Below are 27,245 nucleotides of genomic sequence, written 5' to 3'. Positions count from 1 at the left end.
CATGTTTTAAAAGTCTGTACTGCCTTCATAGTGGAGAGGAGTAATACACTCTATTTTATATCCCCTAAGTGTTTTATCAACTCCTACAAAAATCCATATTGGTTCTTTTGTACTTATTGTATATTTATTTAACCTAAACCCTAGCTGAAGTCTGCATCACACTTACTTAGTCACAGTGCATGGAATACTGTTATGAAGGCAGGATATCACAGGATAGGGCCACCTACTTCATCATTTAGCAAGACTGATATTCATTGTTCACACAGACAATAGACAGAGGCATGGAGCACAACTGAATGCCACATCCACAAATCAAATCAAACTTTATTTGTACGGCGCATTTCATAGCAGGAGGGAAAAATGGGGGGGGGGGTTACAAACACTTGTAAAGAGACACAGATTTTCCAGAGATAAGTAAACAGATAAATGTTACAGTGTGTGATAAGCGAAATCAAAGAGGTATGTCTTAAGTGCATGTTTTAAGGTTTCCACCGTTTCAGCCATTCTTAGGTATTCTGGCAGAGTATTCCAAAGGCTGGGGGCATAGAAACTAAAAGCTGCTTTTCAACTGGTGACAGTGTGTGATTTTACACACACAGATGATGAATGACTGATCAATCTCTGTTTACCAAATGGGTAAAACATCATATATCAAAACTAAAGTGATCAGTCTGCTAAGCCTTACCAAGAGGAATAATTTACAGTAACAATGCTTATATCACATTATCACAAAGTGGCAGATGAACGTGGGACAAATCTAACACTGATCTGGCTCTGATCTGGTGCTGATCTGGCGCTGATCTGGCTACAGTCTCCTAAACATGCACAGATAAGGGCCAGGGCCAGGGCCAAGGGCTATCTGGTAAACACCTAAGGACTCTTTTGAAAGAGCTCTGCGTTAGTTAAACAGTGCAGGTGCTCTCATCTTCCTGTAACTTTGTCCAGAGCAGAGGTCAGTAGTGTGTGTGTGTGTGTGTGTGTGTGTGTGTGTGTGTGTTTGTGTGTATATTTGTGTGTGTGAGAGAGTGGGGGGGGGGGCATATTTGTGTGTGTGTAAGAGAGAGTGTGTGTGTGGGGGCGGGACATATTTGTGTGTGTGTGTATGTGTGCGTGTGCGTGTGCGTGTGTGCCTATTTGTGTGTGTGTGTGTGCGTGTGTGGGTATATTTGGGTGTGTTTGAGAGAGACAGTGTGTGTGTGGGGGCGGGACATATTTGTGTGTGTGTGTGTGTGTGTGTGTGTGTGTGTGTGTGTGTTTGTTTATTGGCACAAAGTCCCCAGAGCCTACTTCAGAGGGTCAGCCCAGTTCAGCTCAGCTCAGAGAGAGCAAGCAGAGCAGCCAGCATGTCGCTGCAGCAGGACTCTGACTATGACTACGACTGCATCGTGGTGGGAGCGGGGGTGCAGGGCTGCTGCACAGCCTACCAGCTGGCTCAGAACCACCAGAGAACACTGCTGCTGGAACAGGTCAGCTCTGCCTTCAGCTCACTGGGTACTGTGGGGAAGTATCATCAGATCATATCACCACAGAAATATGCCGATGATCAATTGGATTTTATTTTATGAAAAAGGTTTGAGGAAATAGTTTAATCCCTCAGTTCCTGGGAATCATTTAGCCCTTTAGTAGCCAATAAAACACCGGACTTCAGCCAGATAAAGAAATACAAATAAAACGTCTATTTGTAGCTCAGTAAAGATAAGATGTAAGGTGTGAACTGGGAAAAAACAAGCTTTGATTAATGTCATTTACTGCCCATGTCTGACCGCAGGGACCACAACAGACGCTTTTATTTCAGATCATTTCTCTTGATACGTTTACATGCTGACTTGCAGTATTTATAGTTCAATGCTGACGAGGTATTTATAGTTCCATGCTGACTTGAGGTATTTATAGTTCCATGTTGTGTGGTTCCTCCAGCCCCCAAGCACTATTCAGGTCTTTAAGTATGAAACAATCTGACCCATATCTACCCTGTTTATGGTTCAGTGTTATGTAGTTCCTGCTGTCCCAGTAGATACATATTAATGACTCTAGTAGGCTTGTATATGGCTGCCGATGTAGGCTGATTTGATTTGTTCTGTTTTTTGATGGGTTTTAGTAAAAGTTGATGTCTAACACCCTGTCTGTGGTTCTGTGATGGGTAGTTCCTCCTGCCCCACTCTCGCGGGAGCTCTCATGGGCAGACGCGGATCATCAGGAAGGCCTACGAGCAGGACTTTACGCCCACATGATGGAGGACTGCTACAAGATGTGGGCACAGCTGGAGAGGGAGACCAACACCACACTCTTCAGGTGAGGACACACGCTGATCTGGCCCACTCTTGGCCCTGATTTGGTCACACAACTCAACTGTATCTGTGCCAGATTGGGTCAAAGGCCCAGACAGTAGTCATCCTCCAACACCAGGCCCTTCAGGTGGGTCATACAGGCCTCTCCAGATGGCAACAGAATCTGTGTGTGATCTGGCTGAGATCTGGCCTTGGTCCGGCCCAGATGCAGGCCTTATGCGTGCCTGGTCTGGCCTTGGTCCGGCCCAGATGCGGGCCTTATGTGGGCCTGGTCTGGCCTGATTCAGATCTAATTCTGATTCAGATCAACCATACCTGTGCCATATCACTGCAATTTCCCTCTGGAGATCAGTAAAGTCATCTATGTATCTGTCTGTCTGTCTGTCTACGAGGATCTCACCCAATCCAGGTCAGCTTCTGTGTGGGTCCTGTCAGGCTATGTTTGCTTTAGAGGTCTCAGCCCAACAGAGCTGGTGCTGATAAAGGCTTACCTAACAGCAGGACAGCAAGGACAATACAGTCCTGTCTGAACTAGTCTAAACCCACATGTTTGTTTGAGAGAGAGAGAGTGTGTGTGTGTGTGTGTGTGTGTGAATGCAGGGGCTGAAGAGGAAACAGCTGTTCTTTTGTGTGTATGTGTATAGCTATGTGTTTGTGCATATGTGCATTTGTGCATATGTGTGAGTGCGTGTGTTTGTGTGTGTGTGTGTGTGTGCATGTGTGTGCGTGCGTGCGTGCGTGCGTGCGTGTGTGTGTGTGTGTGTGTGTGTGTGTGTGCGTGCATGTGTGTGTGAGCGTGCGTGTGTGTGCGTGCGTGTGTGTGTGTGCGTGTGTGTGATTGGAGAGGCTGAAGAGGAAACAGCTGGATGTTTGTCACTGCTAGTACAGCATGGCATGGAACCATCAGCACATATGGCCTCTGACACACACACACCACACACACGCACACACACACGCACACACACACACACACACACACCATCAGCACATGTGGCCTCTGACACACATAATTGGCCATGAGAGGCATCCAGAGAAAAAGAATAGAAAGAGAATAGAAAGTGCCATGTTGTGAGAGGATACAGAATAGAAAGCATCATTTCACACAGTGCCATGTTAGAGTGTAATGTTACAGAATAGAAATACTATGTTGCAGAATTGAAATACTGCCATTTTTACACAGCACCATGTTAGAGTGTTGAGAGAAGATATAGAATAGAAATACTGGCATTTTTATACAATACTATATTAAAGTATTGTGAGAAGATATAGAGTAGACACACTGGCACCTACACAGAGGCAGGTGACTAGGAAGCTTGAGTGTCTCAGCGTGTTCTTATGCCATAAATGATCCAAGCAGGAACGACAAGGGGACGGGCTGACCTTGGCCCTCTGTGAGTGATGAGAAATCTGTGTGTGTGTGACTCTGTGTGTATATCTGTGTGTGTGTGACTCTGTGTGTATATATCTGTGTGTGTGTGACTCTGTGTGTATATCTCTGTGTGTGTGACTCTGTGTGTATATATCTGTGTGTGTGTGACTGTGTGTATATCTGTGTGTGTGTGACTCTGTGTGTATATCTGTGTGTGTGTGACTGTGTGTATATCTCTGTGTGTGTGACTGTGTGTATATATCTGTGTGTGTGTGACTCTGTGTGTATATCTGTGTGTGTGTGACTGTGTGTATATCTGTGTGTGTGTGACTGTGTGTATATCTGTGTGTGTGTGACTGTGTGTATATCTGTGTGTGTGTGACTCTGTGTGTAAATCTGTGTGTGTGTGACTCTGTGTGTATCTGTGTGTGTGTGACTCTGTGTGTATATGTGTGTGTGCAGGGTTGGGGAGTTACTCACCACATGTTACAGTTACATAATGAAATTACAAAATAAATGTAATTGTAATCCATCACAGTTACTGATGAAAAATATGTAATTAAATACAGTTACTATTCAAAATGTTGGTGATTAAAAAGGGGTTATATCCGAATATATTCGTCTCAGTAAAAAGCTTTAAAGCTTATGTGTAGAACATAACATTCATTCTGAGGCTTTGCATCTTTCTGCTGTCTGGACATCATTCTGTCCAAGTATCATTCAGATGCTTTGGATCTTTCTGCTGTCTAGACAGGCTCCCTTCATTCGGCAGTATGCGCTCAAGTTCTGAGAGTTGTTTTTGAGACTGAGATTGGTTTTCTTGTTTGAATTTGCACTGCCTCTCATCTGCCAAACAGTAATCGAAGGTAATCAAATGTAGTGTAATTCTCTAATGTATATCACATACCTGAGCTGATAACACCATCACCCAGGGAACGTGTGTGTGTGTGTGTGTGATGCTCTCCTGGACCTGGGCCCATTATTCAGGGCTGCAGCAGGACGCTGATCGTATTTACTCTGCGGGGGTACAGGAACAGAGCTGTCTGGGGCAAGAGTCGTGGCTGTGTGTGTGTGTGTGTGTGTGTGTGTGTGTGTGTGTATACGTGTGTGTTATATTCACATTTACTCAGAAGAGGTGAGAGGGGGTCGCTGATGAATGGAGCTGTCGGGGTCGCGGGCCGCGGCCAATGTGTGTGTGTGTGTGTGTGTGAGAGAGTGTGTGTGTGTGTGTGTGTGTGTGTGTGTTACATTCATATTTACAGTGTTGGGGTACGAGGGAGTCGCTGATGAATGGAGCTGTCGGGGGCGAGGGCCACGGCCAATGTGTGTGTGTGTGTGTGTGTGTATGTGTGTGTGTGTGTGTGTGTGTGTTACATTCACATTTACAGTGTGGGGGTACGAGGGGGTCGCTGATGAATGGAGCTGTCTGGGGCGAGGGCCACGGCCGATGCATCAATCCCACCATCCCTGAGAAAGCAGCGGTCACACACACACAGCATCCATCATGACAGACCTCTCAATCCTAAGACCAGACACACACACACACACACACATACAGTCCTAAGACAAGACACGCACACAACACCAGGACCAGATACACACTCACTCTCACACACACACAGCATCCATCATGACAGACCTCTCAATCCTAAAACCAGACACACACACACACACAGTCCTAAGACAAGACACGCACACAACACCAGGACCAGATACACACTCACTCTCACTCTCACACACACACACACACACACACACACACACACACACACACACACACACACACACACACACACACACACACACACACACACACACACATACACACCTACACACACACATATACACTCAATCTTAGGACTAGCTACAAACACACACGATCATCTTCATGCAAATTTAATATATATGAAATATCAATATAATACTATATCCAAGTCCGTTTCGTTCAACCCAAGGTGTGAAGTGAAGGGTGATGATGATACAGTGATGTGCATTCATGGGCATTCACACCTTTATGCCCCCCCCCCCCTCCCTCTCTCACAGACGTACCGGGCTCCTGGTGAAAGGTCCGACGGATGAACGGGACTTCCAGCTCTTCAGAGACACGCTGCGGAGGAACCATGTTCCCACGGAAACGTTAACACCAGACGAGTTTGCCCGCCGGTTGCCCCACATGGCACTGCTGAGGGGGGAGGGGGCCGTCATAGACACCACGGCTGGGGTGCTGTTCGCCGACAAAGCTCTGCGGGCAGCTCAGGTACAGACACACACAGACTCTCTCTCACACACTCTCACACACACACACACACACACACACACACACACACACACACACACACACACACACACACACACACACACACACACACACACACACACACACACACACTCCCCCTCTGGTCCCTCATTGGAGTTGGGTTTGTGAGTGACAGCAGCAAGGCTGTGTGGCCCTTCAGGTTGTTTCTTGGCTCCTGCCAGCGATCTGATGGTGTTCAGATTCTCCTGGACGGAGCTCAGACCTGCCCCACTTACCTGAGACATTACGGCCCCATTGCGGTATACATTCACCGTAAGAACAGAGTTGTTGTCTCCTTCTTCACATATCTGAATTTGTCTCCCATACTGCACATTCACCGTAAGAACAGAGTTGTTGTCTCCTTCTTCACATATCTGAATTTGTCATGGTTGGCCTGCCTCTTATTTGGAGCATAATCAGTCGTTCAAATCTCTGGATTATTCCTTGAGAAGTTTATGCTTGTAGGCTCTTCTGTCCTTTGCACTTTTGCCGTCTGTGAATACATTCTGGTGTGGGGGAGGGGCGCTCCTGCAGCAGCCTCTGACAATGTATCCATTTCTCAACTGACACTTTCTCCTTATCATCACTCTCTCTCTCCAGTTAGCTCAGTTAGCTTATGGCGGAGGAGTTCAAATGATGACTTTATCCCAGTCCAAGGATCCCACACGGGACTGCAGATTGATGGCTGATGTCGGAAGTCAACTTCAAGTTCCAGTGTATTGCTGTGACTGCTATGAGACCAGACATGGTGTTGTATTCTGAGTGCGAGCGCATTGTTTACTTTATTGAGTTGATGATTCCCTTTGAAGATGTGATTGAAAAAGCCTTTGAAAGGAAGAAGCTGTTGTATGCGGAGCTGGAAGCGAGGGAACGAGGTTGGCAAGCACACACAAGACCAGTGGAGATGGGTGTTAGAGGCTACACACACACACACACACACACACACACACACACACACACACACACAAGACCAGTGGAGATGGGTGTTAGAGGCTTTGTGGTTAAATCAACTACAATGCTTCTGTTGGATTTTAGTTTTCGAGGACGGTCACTCAAAAGAGCTTTAACGGAGTTACCTGAAGCTGCTGAAAAAGTAGCCAGTGGTTATGGCTGAGACACTCACAGACTAGTTGGGACATGTGAATAAACCTGTATTATGTGAAGAAGTCTGTTGTCACAAGGAGTTTGGCTGCCTAAGGTGACCAGGGTCTGTATCCCATTGTATTCCCTTACCCTAATCTCTTACCCTCAACCTGTTCGCTCCCTATCCAGTTCCTACCCTTACCCTAACCCTACCCAGTTCCAACCCTTACCCTAACCCTACCCAGTTCCAACCCTTACCCTAACCCTACCCAGTTCCAACCCTTACCCTAACCCTATCCAGTTCCTACCCTTACCCTAACCCTACCCAGTTCCAACCCTTACCCTAACCCTATCCAGTTCCAACCCTTACCCTAACCCTATTCAGTTCCAACCCTTACCCTAACCCTATTCAGTTCCTACCCTTACCCTAACCCTATCCAGTTCCTACCCTTACCCTAACCTGGGTTCAGGGACACTAGACACCACTCTTGAGCCCTCTGGAGGTGTCATGGGCCTAACTCAACGAAATACTGATGGAGGAAGGTGCCCACTTGGCAACCCCAATGAAATGCTCACGAAGGTTGTTGTTGTTGTTGTTGTTGTTGTTGTTGTTGTTCAGTTTTGTTAAGTATTGGTATGATGGTCGTAGTGCACGCTGTTGTTATAATACTTTAGGCTAGGTTGTTGGGTATGAATACTTGCATGTGACCATGAGAGGTTTGGCCGCAAATGCAATCTCTCTCTGCATACATCTCTTTCACTCTCTCATTCTCTCTCTCTCTCTTACGCTTGCATGCTCTCTACCTCCGTACTCTCTTTCTCTTTATTATCTTCTGTCCTCCCCACGTCTTTCTCTCGGCATAGCCCATACTCTCTCTCTCTCTCTCTCTCTCTCTCTCCCTCTGTCATTGTATCTGTGTGTTTTGCAGAGCTACTTCCGATCTCTGGGCGGCGTGATAAAGGATGGGGAGAAGGTGTTGAACATTAAGCCTGGCTCCACGGTAACTGTGACGACCGCATCAGGGGAGTACAGAGCAAAGAGCCTCATCATCACGGCTGGGCCCTGGGCCAACACCCTGCTATCGCACACGGGCCTGCAACTGCCACTCACGGTACAGAAACACACAGACACACACACACACACACACACACACACACACACACACACAAAATACTCCTAAATTCCAGTACACACACACACACACAATGTGCACAAACACACAATGCTCCCAAACATGTGCTCACTCACACACACACACACACACACACACACACACACAGTACACAAACTGTACTCTTTCACACTTTAAAATAATGCAGGTTACAATATTATTATGTGGTGAGGTTGTTGGCCTTTTCTTCATAAACAAGGTCATGACTCGATATTCAGGTTTCACCTTTAAGGTCAATGACCTGGCCACAGAGTTGCTGGTGTGGGTTAGAACTCCCTAAAATGGGGCCAATGTTCAAATATTCTCTCTAAAAACAACATAGAGGAAACACGGAAGGAAACATGACCCACGGAGGACATACTTCATGACCAAAGTTAATTCAGTGATTCTTCCAATAATGTTAATGTACAGACAGGCAGGTGACAAACAGAACACATTTAGACAGATGGATTTTTTCAGACTAACACAGTTAAACAGACTGTGATATGAACAGGTAATTTATAGTTTGAAGGTCGCTCAGTCATACGCCATTGCTTGCTGCCAGCAGGACATAAAGACTTACTTAGCTCTGAAGTGAAAATGGGTCCCTGCACAGTGAATTACATTCCTTACAAAGAGTGCAAAATGTATCTCTTCACACACATTTAAGCCTGAGAAAATATTCATAAAAAGCTGTGAGTGAGTACTCAGAGAAAAGGTGTAAGCAGTTGTAAAAAAACTAAAAAAGCTTAGAGATTTGTAGATATAATATTTTATTATATTATTTACAAAACTATGAAAAAGCTAAGCTATTTGTAGATATATTATTTTATTTTATTATTTATAAAACTATGAAAAAGCTAAGATATTTGTAGATATATTATTTGATCATATTATTTATAAAACTATGAAAAAGCTAAGAGATTTGTAGCTATATTATTTGATCATATTATTGATTTGTTATTGATTTGTTCAGGCAGCTTGACATGAGCTCCATCAGTGTTTTGCCTCCTTTCTGTTGGCTCTAAGCTAGACACACGGACTGAAGCAAAGTCACACTGATAAAACTACCGGTATTGGAACACAATTTTTAGGAATTCCTGCTGGAAATTGAAAAAAAACCTCTAAATCGTCCTAACCTCTAAATTTTTATCGCAAATTGTGAGAGTTGTTTTTGGCCGCAACAATTACAGCAAACCCTCACAAGATCCAGGTGGGACTGGAATTACACGACCAATGAAACACAGAGCAGTTAGGTCCTAGGGTTAGAATGTTGTCTGACAATACTGTGAGTAGCTAGCCTTGAGAATGGTTGTTAAACTTATGTGTGTGCATGTGTTCATGTGTGTGTGTGTGTGTTCTTGCATGAGTGTGTGGGTGTGTGTGTGTGTGTGTGCGTGTGTGTGTGTTTGTGTGTGCGTGTGTGTGTGCGTGTGCGTGTGCCTGCATGTGTGTATGTGTGTGTGTGTATGCCCTTGCCCTGTGCTCCTGGCTGCGGGCAGGTGGTGAAGATTAATGTGTGTTACTGGAGGGAGAAGGTTCCGGGCACATATGGAGCAGATGCCAACTTCCCCTGCTTCCTTCAGACCACCTCAGAGGGGGCAGAGTACCACATCTACGGCCTGCCCTCCAACGAGTACCCAGGGCTGGTGAAGGTGAGTACCACATCTACGGCCTGCCCTCCAATTAGTACCCAGGGTTGGTGAAGGTGAGCGGGGCACCCAGTCCAGGAGAAAGGAGGAGATTTTACAGCGGCCCAATTAACCCAGTAGCTGATGGGTTGGTCATTTACACTAGCCATTTGCACTAGCCATGCACACTAGCCCTTTACACTAGCCATTTATAGTAGTCATGCACACTAGCCCTTTACACTAGCCCTTTATAGTAGTCATGCACACTAGCCATTTACACTAGCCCTTTACACTAGTGATCTACACTAGTCATGTACACAGTAATTTACACTTATTAACACCATCATTTCCAACAATCCAAAGTTAGCTGATGACGGGTTTAGATTTAGTATTGGAAGACCGCGGTTACCCCACAGTTACAGGCTAAACCCACTGATCCAACAACCGCCATTTGGTTGGGGTTTGTGGGGACAATCTGAATTGACCATTAAAAACAGAATACGCCAACCTACATCAGATTAGATGTTAAACAGGATGTTCCATTTCTGTAAATGGAGGACAGTGGCGTTAATGGATTCCTGGAAGCTGCTCAAGCAAGCGAGAGATGATTAACTGAGGAGGAAATTGTGAGTTAACAGCAGACCACTTCTCCTTGGGCGTCTAGTACTCTTTTCCTGATCAGGTGTCTCCAGCCAAACATCTATTAATATTCATTCACTATGTCTGAATATTAGATCTAATATCTATGTTATATCTAATAATAAATATAATATTCAGAATGAAAGATTCAGAGGATTTCAGAGAGCTCATTTCTCATTCTGTGTAAGTCACTTTGGATAAAAGCATCTGCTAAATAACTACTTTTTTCATGATAGTGATTCAGTAACTGACATTGCATGAAACCATGTCAGCCATATCTGTGTGCAAGATTCTTTGGTTCAAAGTGTATGCTTTAAAAAGCCTTTACCTTAACATGTTTGTTTGTTTCACCTTAATCAAAGTTGATGTTGACTTATTTACTCACTCTTCTGTATTGGAATTAGTCAACCATCTGCATTTGTGTGTGTGTGTGTGTGTGCGTGCGCGTGTGTGTGTGTGTCTGTGTGTTCCCCTCAGATCTGCTACCACATGGGCAGTGAGACGGAACCTGACCAGCGGGACAGACAGACAGACCAATCAGACGTGCGGATTCTCTCTCGCTTTGTGACCCGCTACATGCCGGGTCTGGAGCCAGAACCAGCGGTGGTGGAGAGCTGCATGTACACGGTCAGAACCCCTCCCAAATCTCAGACTTGAACAGAACTAAAGAGGTTCTAGTGATTTTCTTTCTCCAGCCACCTGACATGAAGTTCTTTTTTTTAAATGTAATATCCAGGTGACACCAGACCATCACTTTGTCCTGGACCGGCACCCTTCCCACGGGAACATCATCATTGGAGCTGGGTTCTCAGGTCAGGGGGGAAGAGAAACGCTAACTAGACACTCACTCTGAAGGGTGCAATCACAGAGTTTTCTTTGTAAACAAAACAAGAGAAAGGTCGACGCTGAGACAACGCGTAGACTCACACAATCACTTATGTCGTCATAATGTTATATCCTTATATCATCAGGCTCACACAGTCACTTATGTGTGTGTCATTAGTGTGTAAACTGGTTGAGGTATCAGCACACAGTTAAGGTACAGCAAAATCAGTCAAAATATCATAGTGCATCCATAGATGATACCACAAAATGATACTTAACTATTATTAAGAGGCGAAGATCTCTGATCATTTTTCCATAATCAAAACAGGCAAGAGACGTAGTTGTAGTGATAAAAGTTAAATCTCTGATCATTTTCAAATATCCAGTTGCTCAACAAGTTTATCGATCACTGATATCCATTTCTTTCTTTCTACCAGGTCATGGCTTCAAATTTGGCCCAATCGTGGGTAAGATCCTATGTGAACTCAGCCTCGGGAAACTGCCCTCCTATGACCTCTCACCTTTCAGAATCCAGCGCTTCCAGACCCATCAGAAGTCTTCTCTGTAGACACACACACACACACACACACACACACACACACACACGCACGCACGCACACACACACACACCTCCACCAGACAACATTTATGAGAACAGATTCATAAATCACATTCATAACCAGACTAAAATTCTCTTAATGAATAAAGAAAATAAAAGAGAACAAATGATGAGCTTTCCGTGTCACTTGTTGGTACACTCTTCTAAATAAACCCTCTCATAAACAAAACTCATATTTTAAATCCAATCAGCCTCTTCCCTACATCGTCTATATAATGATAATCCATTAGCTGAACAATATGTTTCCCTGTTCTTCCGCTGCTCTGTGAAGCTCTTAATCGGCAGTCAGGCAGAGCGTGACGACAGACAGCCTCCACAGTCCATCAGTTCCCTATGGCGGTGACTATACAGTGGGGGTATCAGCAGGATATTTATTAGCCAGCCAGTAAGTGAATTTGTATTGACTGAGCCAGACAACGGCTGCATTAAAAAACCATTAGACACGGAGGGCCCGATTCGTCTTCAGGCTAGGGAGAGGACAGGCGGGCGTCTCGTCCGCGTGTTACGACATGCTAATTAAGCAGGTGGAGTACAGGGAGAGACGCAGAGGAGCGAAGGAGACGCCCGAGAGAGAAACAGAGACTAGACCGGTCTAGTTCAGGTTTGAGGGACTGACAGGTGCTGCATCATTTATGAGGTTCATTTTCCCGACAGGTCAAAGTCAGCCGAGGGGGATATGACCTGGATGTAAAAAGAGAGCTGGTGCACACGGCATGGCCTTTGACACGGCCGGCCGGCCTGTCGGTCGGTCAATCGGTCAATGTCTGTTAATATTTCTCAGCCGTGTGTTATAATAGAGAACGCCCTGGTCTGTCGGTCGGTCAATCGGTCGATGTCTGTTAATATTTCTCAGCCGTGTGTTATAATAGAGAACGCCCTGGTCTGTCAGAGGGGCCTCACTATCGAATCAATCCCCCAACTCCACCATGGAATTATTCAACATGGACATCATCACTTGAGAGTATTACAGAGAAATGCCTCATTGTTAGACATGTGGAACCTCAAGGGAAGAATCTGAGTTCTGTGTTCATGTTGTACATCGACTGCTCTCTCTCTCTCTTCCTCTCTCTATCTGTCGCTCTCTCTCTCTCTTCCTCTCTCTCTCTTCCTCTCTCTATCTGTCTCTCTCTCTCTTCCTCTCTCTATCTGTCTCTCTCTCTCTACACACATTCCTGTACATCATTATTGTGTGGCCTTTCTTCTGTTTGAAGGCTGTGTGTTATTCTGCTCCACAAAAGCTTGATTCAGGGGCGGCGCTCTTTAAGAGTGAGGGGTGCACTTTTCAATCAAGCTCCTCTCAGAAATGACAGCACACGCTGTCCCTGGAGGTGAGGACCAGGGACAACACAAACAAACACAAACAAACAACACAAACAAACACTGAAGCCCCCTCAGCAGCAGAGATGACAATGAGCAAAGACTCGAGAAAAAGGCCAGGGTGCCGTGGGGTTTAGAACAGACAACGTGTTTGTGTCAGAAGAGACGCCCTGGAGAGACACGTCTCTATGTCTCTACGCCTCTGCGGAGGAAGGACAGACAGACAATGTGTTTGTGTCAGAAGAGACACCCTTGAGAGACACGTCTCTATGTCTCTATGCCTCTGCGGATGAAGGACAGACAGACAACGTGTTTATGTCAGAAGAGACACCCTTGAGAGACACGTCTCTATGTCTCTACGCCTCTGCGGATGAAGGACAGACAGACAACGTGTTTATGTCAGAAGAGACACCCTTGAGAGACACGTCTCTATGTCTCTACGCCTCTGCGGATGAAGGACAGCTATTTAATGCATGTGGCAGAGACACTGACGTGGCAGCTGTGTCACTTCTGTGTTTAGTGTGTACACCACTTGAGACCAGTCATCACTGTGCCATCATTCTCTCTCTCTCTCTCCGTCTCTCTCTCTCCGCCAAGTAACGCAGGCTGCAGTGGTTCTGTCATGAGGTGGGCTGTGTCACTTCTGGACAGCCACTTGAGAGACCCGTCGACACTGCTTTCTCTGTCCCCTACAGGGAGATAACAGCCATTTACAGCCATTTATATTTACTGCATGATGCGGTGGTGTGGACGTGATGCCACTGTCTGTGTCGTATTTGTGTGTAGTGTGTGTGTGTGTGTGTGTGTGTGTATGTTTGTGTATGTGTGGTGTTTGTGTGTGCGGTGTGTGTACCAGAACAGACACTTGTGTGTGTGTGTGTGTGTGTGTGTGTGTGTTTGTGTGTAGTGTGTGTACCAGAACAGCCACTTGACTCGCTCTCTAACTCTCTAACGCATGTTGCAGTGGTTCTGATGTGAAGCCACCTGTCACTTCTGGGAGTAGTCATATAGTGTGTGTGTGTGTGTGTGTGTGTGTGTGTGTGTGTGTGTGTGTGTGTGCACCAGACTACATGAGACCAGTCATCACAGTGATATCGTCATTTCTCTCCCTCAGCCATTTACCGCATGGTGCAGTGGTACATACGTGAAGCCATCTGTGCCACTTCTGTGTTCAGTGTGTGTGTGTGTGTGTGTGTGTGTCACTTGAGACCCATCATTGCTGTGCTCCCCCCCCCTTCATCTCTAAGCCATTTAAGGCATGTTGCAGTAACCCTGAAGGGAATAGTGTGGCAGCACAGCGAGGCAGAGGCTCTTACAAGCACCTGCATGCGGCGTGCAGCGGCACTCTGGCACAGAGGTAATTTAGAGGTCATCTAGAGGTCATCTAGAGGCCTTGGACTGGAACGCAACACAGCCTTCCCGATGTCACTTCCTCCCTTTGGTGCTGAAACAGCTCCTTCAGCTCTACGCCATGAGGCTCAGTGGGGGGGGGGGCTTCATGTGCTGCTTTATTGGGGGAAATGACCCTCTCAGGCTCCTGTACTCATGTCATGTGTATGCAGCTCTCGTCTCCGCCCTGAGAAGGGAAGACGGAGAGAAATGTAAACAGCGTTAGAAGTCTGTTCCACAGCCCAAAGCCCTCCCACAGAGTCAGGCAGCGCTGAAGCTCTCATTAGAGGGGAAATGATATATGCACACAACAAAGGCAACAGGAGCAGTGCTCTCCCTCTCTCTGGGGTTCTCCTACTCACACTATTTCTCCTTCTCTCTCTCCCTCTGTTTCTCTCTCTCCCTCTGTTTCTCTTTCTCCCTCTGTTTCTCCGTCTCTCACTATTACTCACTCTATTTTCTCTCTCACTCTCCCTCTTTTGAATTCTTTCCCTTTTTCTCTCTCACTTCATTTCTCTCTCTCCCTCACACACCACGTCTCTATTTTCCTCTCTCTCACTCACCCATTTCTTTTTTCCCTCTAGCTCACTTCTCTCATCCGTCACCGCACGTCGCACGTCTCACGTCTCATGTCTCGCGTCTGCATTGCAAATGAGCGCTGCATCTCCCCCTGGTCCCCGTAGGCAGGCCCTCAGCCCCTCTAATCAAAACACTATTGCCGGGCAGCTCCAGGCGCGGCTGTGTGGTTTCTCATCACCGCGGATGAGGTGTGTTTTCCACACAAAGAGCCTCTCAACAGCCTCACCCACAGGAACACTCAGTGCAACGGCACACAGGCCAGCCACATACAGATTACCGGAGATGGACACGACACCCAGAACTAGTAGAGGTTCAGGATCAAACAAAATGATCATGAAAAATGAAGCATATAAGGGTGGGGTGGGGTTATGGACAGCCACATATAGATGACCGGAGACGGACCCCAGTTACAACACAGGAAGGACACAAACGCCCAAAAGTAATAGAGGATCAGGATCAAACAAAATGATCATAAAAAATGAAGCGCACTATAAGGGTGGGGTTATGGACAGTTGAAACAGCCAGGATACACACACACACACACATCCCTCCACCATGCTATAGAACCAAAACACAATCCACTTCAAGTTCAAATATCAACCTGTTTTAGCCAATTGGGTGCAGGCCCCAATCCAAGCTGCATGAAATTTCTCAAATTTGACCCAAATTTCAGGATGTAGGAAAATATGACTTTGTTAATTCTGTCGTCTGTAGACTGCAGCTACAGTGGAAGGACATGTTGTATAGTGTCCTCTAAAGCACTTGTGTAGGAGGAGAGGCATACTAATATGTTCTGTATGCTCTTATGTCCATGAAAACGGAAGGTCAATAAGATCAAACATGCCCTGCCAGTGGGAGATCTCTGCTCAAGCCAGGGTCATCTTTTTTCAAACCAGTGAGGGCATCATTGAATGGAACATGATGATTTTACTGCTCAAAGGCTTTATAGTTAGGACTTTGTTATTGTACTTACCATCCTGTAGTCATTTTGTGGCTTTCGATCAAGGTTTAGAACATTAAATGAACTGGAACATTTACAAGACAATCGCATGCACTGTGTACATTTCAAACCCGTCTCATCCTCTGTTCTGACCCACAGTCATAGCCTCATAGTCTCACTAACGCACACATACTGTTTAGATATACCTTCATGCTTCCATTTTCTCACTGTGTACTTTGGCATGATTATGAGAAAATAATGTAAAAGGTCAAGGTACCAAAGGCACTGAACCCGGGTCGATCCCTGTACCACCCATACCACACATAGTAATCTAAACAAGACAGGGCAAATGTTACCCCCCGGATGCTGCATTCGTCTAATGAGTGTCGTTTAGAACTGCCATCTGTGCAAGTACGGCAATCTAGACTATTCTCATTCGTAGTTCCACGTTGGTGGAACGAGCTGCCCAGCACTACCAGAGCAGGGGCGTCCCTCTCTACCTTTAAGAAAGCTTTTGAAGACCCAGAGAGCACCTCCTTTCCTAACTTGCACTCCCTCTCCCTTCCTCTACCTCTCCTTATCCTTCCTCTAATGCTATCTCCTCTAACTAGTACTTAACTCACACTTACAGTAGTTAGATTGGATAAAAGCGTCTGCTAAATGACAAAATTTAATGTCAAATGTAATACATGAAATGCATATGTACAGTCATATTTATTTACAATAATCTAATGCAGACGCCAGTTTGACAAAGAAAAACATTGAGCACTTCCTTAGGCAATTGTAATAAGCTTTATGCAACAATAGTGTACTGTACATTCTTCAGGTCTTTATTTAATATAACCTACACAAACTGCATTCCCTAGAAATGCATAGAGATGCATAGAGTAGCACATATGCATTAATGTCCTAGTGCATAGAAAACAAAGCCAGGAACACAGGGGGTAAATAAGCAAACACACTTCTGTTCTTCTCATAAGAATAAAAAAAAAAGCTACTCACACACAATCAATGCCACACACACACAAACACACACAAACACACACACACTCACACACACACACACACACACACACACAAACACACTGCAGAACTCAGACACACACACACACACACAGATGTGTGCACACAAATTTGAGGGCAGTCTTAGAAAGACACAAACCTGTCCTAGTTTTAACACCCTTGTGGTGTTTTGGCATGTTCAGCATCCATTGGAGGGCTTGACATATTTATGACTATATAAGGCCAGAACATGAATGCATCTCTGATGATTTTCTTAATATCAGTTTTGCTGCCAACCAACCAACCAAGTGGCCTGTGGCTATGTGAGTTTAGGCAAAGTTACGAAACACCACATTATTAGGACTCAATGAAAGTGCACCAAGCCAACGATTACTCAGGAAAATGTGATTAGGAGCCAGAAAAGAGAGAATAAATCAATACAGAGCACCACAATTCCCAATTGCTAATATATTTCCCTTTGGACATCACAAAGAGACTCAATCAACAAACAAGGAACAAGATGGGAACAGAAAACAAAAGCAAAGCAACAGATTCAGATCAAAATATTTCAAATCAAATATGTTAATTCAAAAACATAGCTGAACGAAGGCATAGATTATAGAGCATGTATTCCCAGCAGCGTTGTTTGCAAAAAATGAGATCGCTTTCAAATCATGTGTTTCATTTTGGGATTTATCTATTTTATTCATTTAACCCCTGGACTCTAATATTGGCGAATTATGCCTCTGCATCAAAGCCCACTGGAGTGTTTGACAGCGTGCGTGCGTGTGTGCGTGTGTGTGTGTGTGTGTGTGTGTGGATTAGCTGGTGGATTAGCGGCTAAAGTCATAGTTTTCCTCCACACTATTTTGCCAGAAGTACCATCACAGCGGGTGAGTTTGACTTAGAGAGTCTGAGTTAGTTAGGTCTGGAGGTCACTGGCAATCACTGTAATGGAGATCAGGGAATCCCACAATGCATTTGTGTGTAGCCTATGCTGACTGTAAAACAGAGTTCATAATGCGCTGACTGTAACAGAGAGTTCATAATTCGTGACTGTAACAGAGAGTTCATAATGCGCTGACTGTAACACAGAGAGTTCATAATGCATCTGGATAGGACAAATTGGATGTGACTGAGGCCAGCCGTCCTGCTGATTCTCTCAGCATGGGTTTCTGTAGATGATGCTTAGGACTTGACAATCTTACCAGCTGATCAATAATAAAAAATTAAAATAGATTTTAAAGCTCTACTGACTCTACATTCCATTTTTTCAAGCAGTGGTTCAGAGCACCCCCCACATACACACACACACACACACACATAGACACACACTGTGCTTTCAGAGATGAGTGAAACCTAGAGGCAACTAGACAGGTTGAGAGCAACTATGGCCTTCAATCACGTCACTGACACAGTCACACTGTGAGTGTTTTTCTTTGCCGTCACGTCACGTCACGCAGTCGTTTCTGCGGGCTTGTCGGGATCATGGTTGCTGTCGTTGGGGAGCGTCTGATGGGTGGGCTCGGTGGTGCTGGGGGTCTCCTCCTGGATGTCTTCATCAGATCGGGGGGTGGCCAAATGTCTCCGGTACTGAGGGGGACTGAGAGGGGGAGAGAAAGGGGTTTCTGTTTAGTGCCACAACAGAGGCTGGTGAGTCACATCACTTAGTCAACAACCTTCTCATCGGAATGGACAAAACTGTTAAACCACAGCAGAGATCACAAAAGCCTTATGCACACACACACACACATATATATATTATATATAAACACACACACACACACAGACACACACCAGTCAATCTCACTGACAAGACGAGATGTTAAAACACACCATAAACACTCCACACTGGGCCTATATGTAGTGGCACTGAACATTTAGGACTAATATTACTGTAAAACATGCAAAGGTTAGAGTCAGAGTAAAAGTATCAAATGTATGCGGTCTAAAGTGGCTTTGCAGACGCAGGCATAGGCTCCATAGGCACAGACCACCGTTGGGTTAGTGCGACTCCATGCTCTCACACCAGTATCAGTCATCACCTCCATTACTGTTGCTTTAGTCACTGTCTGGCTTGTAACGGTACTTCATCACCAGGCTGTCCACCTTTTTCTTGTTCTTCTTCTCGTCCTTCTTACTAGGGGGTCGCTCCGGTGTTCCGCCGGGCCCCTTCTTCACGCTGCTAGAACTGCGGTACGAGACGGTGGAACCAGAACTGGACGAAGACTCGGATGACTCCGACTCGGATGACTCTGACTCACTCTTCTTCTTCCTGGAGCTCTTCCTGGACGACTTCTTCCCTTTCCCGCGGGATCTGCGGTGGTGGTGGTCATCCTCGGAGGAGCTCTCAGACTCGGACGCGCGGCTCTTTTTCTTGGCCTTGTGGCGGCTGCTGCTGCTGCGTGAGCTGAGGCTGCTGGAGGACCGGCCGTAATCCAGCGCCGAGCCTGAGGCCGAGCGCCGTACGCTGGACTCCAACTCGGTTCGGCCGCTCTTCCTCTCCCCGCCCTCCTCCGCCGCGCCACCTCCCCCCACCTCCTCCTCGTCCTCGTCGCCGTCGGAGTCCTGGAGGCTGCGGCGCTTGAACTTGATTGGCTTGAAGCTCAGCACCTCATTGATGGCCTTCTCCAGGTCGGGGTCCAGGTAGTTGCGGTGGCTGACGGTCTTGACTTCGCTGGCGTCCCCTGCGGTAGCGGCGTCTTCGGAGGAGTGTGGGCGCGCTGGCGTGGACAGGCTGCGGCCCAGAGAGCGTACGGAGGCGCCTCCCTCGCTGTACGCCACGCTCATGCTGTCGTCATCGTCGTCCAGGCGGAGGCCGAACTCACTGAGGCGGCTGCTGCGGGCCACGGAGATTCCGCTTACGCTGCCGGGACTACGGGTGCCGCCCGCCGCCCCTCCGGCTCAACGAGGGGCTCAAGGATGACATGTAGGAGTCGCTGCGGCTGTCGTCCCGCCAAGAGGCGCTCCGGCGCACGCCGTAGCTGCTCACGCTCGACTTCACGTCATCGTCGTCGCTGTCGTCCTGACCCATCCTGCGCCTGGCCGACATGCGGCTGGACGACACGCTCGACTCCTTATCGAACTCCGGGCTGCTCCGGGACGTCCAGCGGCGGTCCAGGCCCTTCCGCGCATGGCTGGTCGCCTCCGAGTACGCCTGCGAGATAACCGAGCCGCGGTCGTCCATGTCATCGCCAGACTTCTTCCAGCTGCTGACGGACATGGTGTCGTCCTGCCCGTCGGCGGACTTGGACTTGGCCTTGCGGAGCGAGGAGCGGTCCATGGTGTCTGACTGATCCTTCAGGGTGCTGAAGAGGGAGCTCTCGTCTCCCGCGCCCCCGATGGAGTCCTTCAGGTTGGAGCGCTTCCTGTAGCTCAGGGAGCTCATCACCGACACGGAGCGGCTGGACTCCGGCTCTTTGCCCTCTTTCATCGTGTCTTTCCCCTCTTTCCCCTCCTTCCCCTCTTTGCCTTGCTTAGCGTCCACATTAACAGCATATCTGACGTGAAAAACACCAGGATGGAGACACAATGGAGAACAATGACCAGACCATAGAAAAGACAGAGAGAGAAAAGGCAGATTAAAGCAGTAAGACGCTGAGAGGATGCTAAAAAGAGATGCTTCATTTGAAAGACAGATGAGGAAGAAATAAGAAGAAATAATAGGGGAAATGATTAACATCCAATCCTGATTCTCAGTAGAAAGAGCCCTTCTGCCTGTTCGAAGCAGTTGTACTGATATTCTGAATGGGTACTACACCCTCAGTCTGATAACTCATGCCCCTCTCCACTCCTCCACATAATGACCTATGACCTATCATTCTATGTGCAGATATTTAGTGTTATTACTGTTCTATGGGAAGATTTTTAGTGTTAGTTATGTTCTATGTGCAGATATTTAGTGTTATTCCTGTTCTACGGGCAGATATTTAGTGTTATTCCTGTTTTATGTGCAGATATTTAGTGTTATTCCTGTACATATCATAGACTGGGGGGTACCAACAGATAACCCAAACCCAAGGAAGAATGAGCTAAACTCACTTCTGATTGAGTGCTGATTGAGCACCACACTGATCTAAAAGCCCTCACAACCCTAGCGTGACTGACTACTATACAGACCTACAGTCATGCAGAGAAAAAAAGGGCAGTTCCTCCTGCTTCCTCTTCATGCCTGAGCACTGATGGAGTGCCCCACTGACCTGGTCAGTCTTCAGAGAAGAGTAATGGGCAGTAAGCAACCATGACTGAGCACTAACCTGGAGCCCTTCAGGCTGCCCTCCTCTGACAGGGTCTTACTGGATCCTTTATTCTTGGACATCCACGACTTCACCCCGTCCACGCGCTCCTCCACCTCAGAGTCCATGTCCGAGTCCTCGCCGCTGCACAAGACAGAGAGTTAATGTCACACACCAGGAGGATGGCACCGTCAACGCAACATGATGGACTTGGACAAGAAAGACAACATGATGGACTTGGACAAGAAAGACAACATGATGGACTTGGACAAGAAGGACAACATGATGGACTTGGACAAGAAGGACAACATGATGGACTTGGACAAGAAGGACAACATGATGGACTTGGACAAGAAGGACAACATGAAGAATTGGGGGGAAAAGTGAGCCATCACAGCATGAAACACTGAGACCTGTCAGGACAAATATCATTCATGGTTATATGACACTGTAGTAGCCTTGCAGATAATGGATCATGGCATGTTCTATGATATGTTTTTGACATGGTTATGTCAGGCTTATGACATGTTGATGACATGGTTATGTCAGGCTTATGACATGTTGATGACATGGTTATGTCAGGCTTATGACATGTTGATGACATGGTTATGTCAGGCTTATGAAGGAGGGTTCAGTGCTACTCACTGGCATTCCTGAGGTTAGCCATGCATCGCTAGTCACTCACAGCTTTTGATCTCACAGGAGGTGAGTAACAGAGTAGTCTTGTTTAGTTTAGTTACGCTCAATGTTTCATTACACTCCTGCTACGCCAGGCATTCATTAAACAAATCACTCTTTAAAAGCACATCGATTCCAAGTGTGTAAAAAAACCACCACCATGCATTTTAAACCAAGAAAACTACTTCACAAAAGAACTGGTTGTAAACCACTTCACATCCCTTCATCCATCAAAGCAATCAAGCAGACAAACACAGCCTGATGAATAACCCAAACCTACATGGACGTTAAACAGCCCTGAAGCCTTTCAAAGCAGCTTACTTTAATGAGTTACACTTTGTTGATTTATGGGAGGCAATTCCATTGAGTAGCAGAAAATATTTTTAATACTGCACTTTTTCTAGTGAAACACAAAGTGCAGTATTTTAGACAGGTTTGTTATATTAAATGTTGGCATCACCAGATGTAAACAGTGCTGCATAAAAGCAGCAGCGGCTTAATGTTGTTTTAAAACACTCTGAACTCTGCATCTCTCAAATTAACATCTACTGCTTCACCAGTCCCCCCTCCCCACCCCCACCACCCACATAATGGCCCTCCACACTAGAATTATTGGATTACTTTAATAATTGAACTGATTAGCATACATATATGAAAGCCCATAAAAACCAACAGCAGGGTTGTTAAGAGTTGGCTGTTGCTTTGAAACAGTGTAAACAGCTATTAGATAATGGCCACATCCAAGGCCAGGCTTGTGTACCTGAGTGTCTGCTACTGCGTGACTGCATGCATAATGACCAGGGTTAGCTGAGGCTGGCTGAGCCAAACCCACCCTGCCGCTTAGCTGAATACAAATGGCCCACTTGAAACCCTCATTAGCGTCGCCACCCAGACCTGGCTGGAACGGTCTCATCCTCACACAAACACCACTTTCCAGCTTTCCAGCCTGTCTCACCTGCTAACGTCGGAGCTAGCTGCACATGTTGTACATTCATAATCTCATATATCTCAGGAAAAGAAATCAATCTGATTTACACTGATGATCAGCTATCCATCCACATTCAGTTGCAATGGCTCCAAGACTTTCCCTTGGACGTGGGGAGTTCACCAGGCTGTTTATTTCAATCAGTTCCCAGACCCACATGAGGGGTGTGTGGGTGGAGAAGAGCAAGGTGGATGCCCCCCACACCTCCACCCGCCACAAAAAAGACCAGTGGCTTTGAGATTTCACCTCACGGGCTAAAGTTTTTTGGGGAAAAGCAATGACTACCATGTGGAGTCCCAGTCATCTTCCTTCCCTTCCTGTGAGTCTGAGAGGAACCATCTGACAGAATGCAAATGACCACTCTGAGAGCTCCCTTATGATTGGTCCTCTCTGGTGTCACATGACTGCACACAGAATATGCAGATCAAAGTTACTTTGCTGGGTTTACATCCAAAGTCCTAATTTATATATATTTATTTTTAAATGTTATGTAATATCATTTATACATCTATTAAAATATCTGTCCCACCGAAGTGTGAGAGTGGGCCGAATCTTCAAACAAGAGCTTAGAAAAAAAATTCTACATTTTAACATTTTGACATTCAGCTACATTTTTCAGAGGAGGTTCAAAAATCTGGTCTCCAGAGGTGTTTTGATGCATCGAGTGTGTGTGTGTGTGTGTTTTGTGTGTGTGTTGTGTGTGTGTGTGTGTGTGTGAGAGAGAGTTTCATGTTGAGTAAAGAAAAGCGTTTGCTATGGAAAACAGCCTCCTTTTCCCCACAATTATTTTCTCTCCACGTTTCAAAAGCACAAAAGGATGCTGAGTCAAACACACACACACACACACACACACACACACACACACCTCTAACAATTCAGCGGCTAGACAGAGGTGCCTAATAATGGAGACAGTGTGACATGACATTATTGTTTTTCACGTCACACCTCATTTTCATCACTTTTTATACATTTGTGTCAACAGAAATAAAAATAGTCATGTAAGGGAAAATAGTAAATATGTTGTTTTTTTGTATAAAAATGTGTACAAAATGAAGACCTGATAAATGTTATGCTAACATGCCTTCCACTGGCCAAATCAATACAGGTATGCTCTCTTATTCACACTGCTGTTGACATGAGCATCAAAACTATTCCATATGGATGCAACCGCCTAATTCACCATTTTGTACAAGAAATCAATTCCTCCATTACGGCAGGATATGACCATAATGATATGTAATCATAGTGATATGTAACCATAGTTATATGTATTGTGTGGGCCTCCTCTGGTCTCTGGTCCATTCCTTCAGGAGAGACACAGATGGTCTGATTGGTGGACTGCACACACAGGATACTCACGAGGAGCGGACAGTGTTGGTGATGGAGAGGGTTAAAACAAACACACACACACACACACACACACACACACACACACACAGCCACACGAATGAACACACACGGGCTTTACAGGTACTCAGAGCCGTGTGTGTGTGTGTGTGTGTGTGTGTGTGTAAGGAAAGTATAAGGATGAATGGATACTCTTCACCAGTCACAGAACCCAACTACAGCATGCAGATGGATGGAGTTAGTAGCAGGCTCGTCAGCAATGATGCAATATTGAGGTCTGGCACTGACATTCTTCCTCATTACAGGATTTCAAATGGCCTAATTCCATTTAATGACACGTAGTATTGATGGACAGTTTCTTCAGTAGTATTTTAAGATGAAATGAGCAGCAGACAGTGTGAAGAACTTGCACATTTTTAAGATAAATCCTTCCTCAATAAAGCACCATTCTGCCGTGGTGAGTAAACAACAACAACCTTTACACAGCTCGGGCACAATGAAGGGAAAAGGAAAAAGACATTTCCATGCTGAGTCTCACGTTTTGTTCTTTCTTTTCTGATACTTTGTCACCATGTCTTGTAGACTGCCACACAGAAGAACAGGGAGAGAGGGAGAGAAAAGCCATGAGACGGAAACATCACAGATCAGAGACAAGAGATCAAAATGCGCCACGTTGAGTCAGGAAGAAAACAACTGAAGCGTGCTTCTTCTTCTTGCTGAAACACGACGGAGGGCTGAGTCTGACTCCTCTGTAATGGCCTGGTCTGGGCCACAGTGAGGCAGTGAGTCAGTCTGCTGAGCCCCTCGCTGCCCTCCTCTCTGGAAGAGGAGGTGGAGGAGGAGGAGGAGGAGGAGGAAGAAAGGGAATCTATCTCTCTGCATTGTTTTCCTCAGAGCCGCTCAGAGGTGGTCTATCTGAGCTACTGCATCCCACAGAACACCAGGCCCAGCGGGAGCCCAAACAAGAGGAAAACCAATAGAGAGAGAGAGAGAGAGAGAGAGAGAGAGAGAGAGAGAGAGAGAAAGGCTCAGGGGATGTGATTAAACCAGGACAGCATCACAAAACAGAGGAGATACAGAGAAAAGAGGGAGGGAGAGAGAGAGAGAGAGACTGGATAAATTACCACAGAGAGAAATGAATGCATAGAAAGAGAGAGAGAGAGAGTGCAGAGACAGAGGAAGAAACAACAAAGTGAAGAGATAAGCAACAAACAAACAAACAAACAAGCGGTGGGACACAAACAAACAAACAAGCGGTGGGACACAAACAAACAAACAAGCGGTGGGACACAAACAAAGCAAGAGAGAGAAAATCACAAGAGAGTGGGCAGAGAAAGAAAAAAACAAACACACGGCGCGCAGCTTCTGAGAATCCTATAACGATGGACAGCAACAGTTTCCTTCCGCTAAAGATCACTGAGTTAGAACTACCTACTGAGTCATAGCTACAGAGTGAGCAGAACCTGCTGAGTCAGAGCCACACAGTAAGAAGAAACTGCTGCGTCATAGTTGCAGCAGAGTTCCGAGATCCCTGATTAGGCTTACCTGCTGAAGATGTCATCATTATCGTCGCTCTCCATCTCATCCTCGATGGCGGCCTGCAGGTCTCCTATCCTCTTGAAGGCCAACTTCAGGTCAGCCTGCAGGCTCTGATTGGCTGCCTCCAAACTCTCAATGTCCATTTCCTGTTAAAGAGAGCAGCGAGGTATGAAGAAATGGTTCAGGTAAAACACCCAGGAATCAGCCATTAGAAGTAGGTATCCACAAACAAGCATTGTGTTTCCTGGTGGTGTGACACAAAAACATGTTAAATATACAGATAGGGACCATTTACGACAAAAGAAACATAAATATGGAGTATAAAAAAACCTGAAAGCAAATGAACATAGAAATATGCTAAATATGTATATAATTATAAGAGTAATACATTTCTATAGAGAAATCTCTACCAATGTCATGCTCAGCTCAGAGAGTTCAAAGGTCACTCAAGCCTCCTGACTCCTGTCTATGAACCAGCAAACAGGCCGCTATGGAGGAGCCTGCACTATGCTCTTCAGGAGCAGCTATGGAGGAGCCTGCACTATGCTCTTCAGGAGCAGCTATGGAGGAACCTGCACTATGCTCTTCAGGAGCAGCTATGGAGGAGCCTGCAGCTGCACTATGCTCTTCAGGAGCAGCTGCGCGTTTGAGGTCTCACTCAAGGACACTTTGACTCACCGTCACATGGAGTTCAACTCAAAAACTCCCATACAGTAACTCCACCCACTGGTCCATTGCTCTTAAAGTTACTCAAAAAGTGTTCATTGAAAAGCCATTGTCATAAGCTTAGTTAGAACAGAGAATAAACTGTTTAACTCTTGGGGAACATCAACCCACTAACATTCATTTGGTTAAAAGAGCTATAAGAGAATGATGGCGTAAAGAAAAGGCCGGCGGCGCTCGGTCCGGCGCTCACCAGCTCGTGCTTCTTGCGGCTGGCCTCGCCCTCCTTCTTGGAGAGCTCGGCCATCTCCTCCTTCATGTCCCGGATCTGGCGCTGAATGCGCTTGTTCTGGTCCTTCTCCCGGTTCTCCCCGGCCACCCGGTGATCGCGTTCCTCCACCATCTTCTCCAGGTTCTCTTTCAGACGCGACACCAGGCCCTGAGGAACACACGCATACGTGGAGATGGGTGAGAGGAACCTTACCAAGACTGCGTAGAACACAGAATCCGGTTCCTTTATCAGTGAGACACACAACAAATGGCACCAGAACGGCTATACTTGCGAGAAAAATTCAACTATCTATATGCAAGGCATTCTATACAGTTGCATATAATGCCAAAGCACGTTTAGAAGTAGACTATGCAGTGCTGTCCACATGCTGATTTCTAT

At 46.1% G+C, this 27,245-nt stretch overlaps 3 protein-coding genes across 5 annotated transcripts in view; 1 reads left to right on the top strand and 2 right to left on the bottom strand.

The window, feature by feature from the left end:
• Positions 1-1,230: 1,230 nt before the first annotated feature.
• On the top strand, positions 1,231-12,009 carry LOC105890439 (peroxisomal sarcosine oxidase-like). Its single transcript, XM_031572277.2, is given in 9 exon segments — positions 1,231-1,466; positions 2,145-2,214; positions 2,217-2,292; positions 5,701-5,914; positions 7,966-8,148; positions 9,690-9,842; positions 10,935-11,084; positions 11,194-11,269; positions 11,720-12,009. Coding segments are annotated over 9 exon segments (1,176 nt in total). The 5' UTR covers positions 1,231-1,343; the 3' UTR covers positions 11,851-12,009.
• A 6,615-nt stretch (positions 12,010-18,624) lies between these two features.
• LOC116221501 (general transcription factor IIF subunit 1-like) lies at positions 18,625-19,918 on the bottom strand. The gene is made up of 2 exons (XM_031572278.2): positions 19,174-19,918; positions 18,625-18,731 (listed from the first exon to the last, which is right to left on the bottom strand). The coding sequence occupies exon 1, from the start codon at positions 19,916-19,918 to the stop codon at positions 19,190-19,192; it is 729 nt and encodes a 242-aa protein (XP_031428138.1). The 3' UTR covers positions 18,625-18,731; positions 19,174-19,189.
• An 85-nt stretch (positions 19,919-20,003) lies between these two features.
• LOC105890470 (unconventional myosin-XVIIIa-like) overlaps positions 20,004-27,245 on the bottom strand; it is a 79,451-nt gene continuing 72,209 nt past the window's right edge. For 2 of the 3 annotated variants that reach the window (XM_031572273.2, XM_031572274.2), the window contains 5 exons: positions 26,829-27,014; positions 25,919-26,058; positions 24,912-24,956; positions 21,385-21,507; positions 20,004-20,628 (listed from right to left, as the gene is read on the bottom strand). In XM_031572273.2, the coding sequence (XP_031428133.1) occupies positions 20,004-20,628; positions 21,385-21,507; positions 24,912-24,956; positions 25,919-26,058; positions 26,829-27,014 (1,119 nt within the window). The remainder of the gene's footprint in view (positions 20,629-21,384; positions 21,508-24,911; positions 24,957-25,918; positions 26,059-26,828; positions 27,015-27,245) is intronic. The other variant, XM_031572276.2, reaches the window with a different exon arrangement.

Source organism: Clupea harengus, chromosome 8 (genome assembly GCF_900700415.2).
Source record: "Clupea harengus chromosome 8, Ch_v2.0.2, whole genome shotgun sequence".
Classification (NCBI taxonomy): domain Eukaryota; kingdom Metazoa; phylum Chordata; class Actinopteri; order Clupeiformes; family Clupeidae; genus Clupea; species Clupea harengus.
This window is presented reverse-complemented; position numbering and strand designations above follow the sequence as displayed.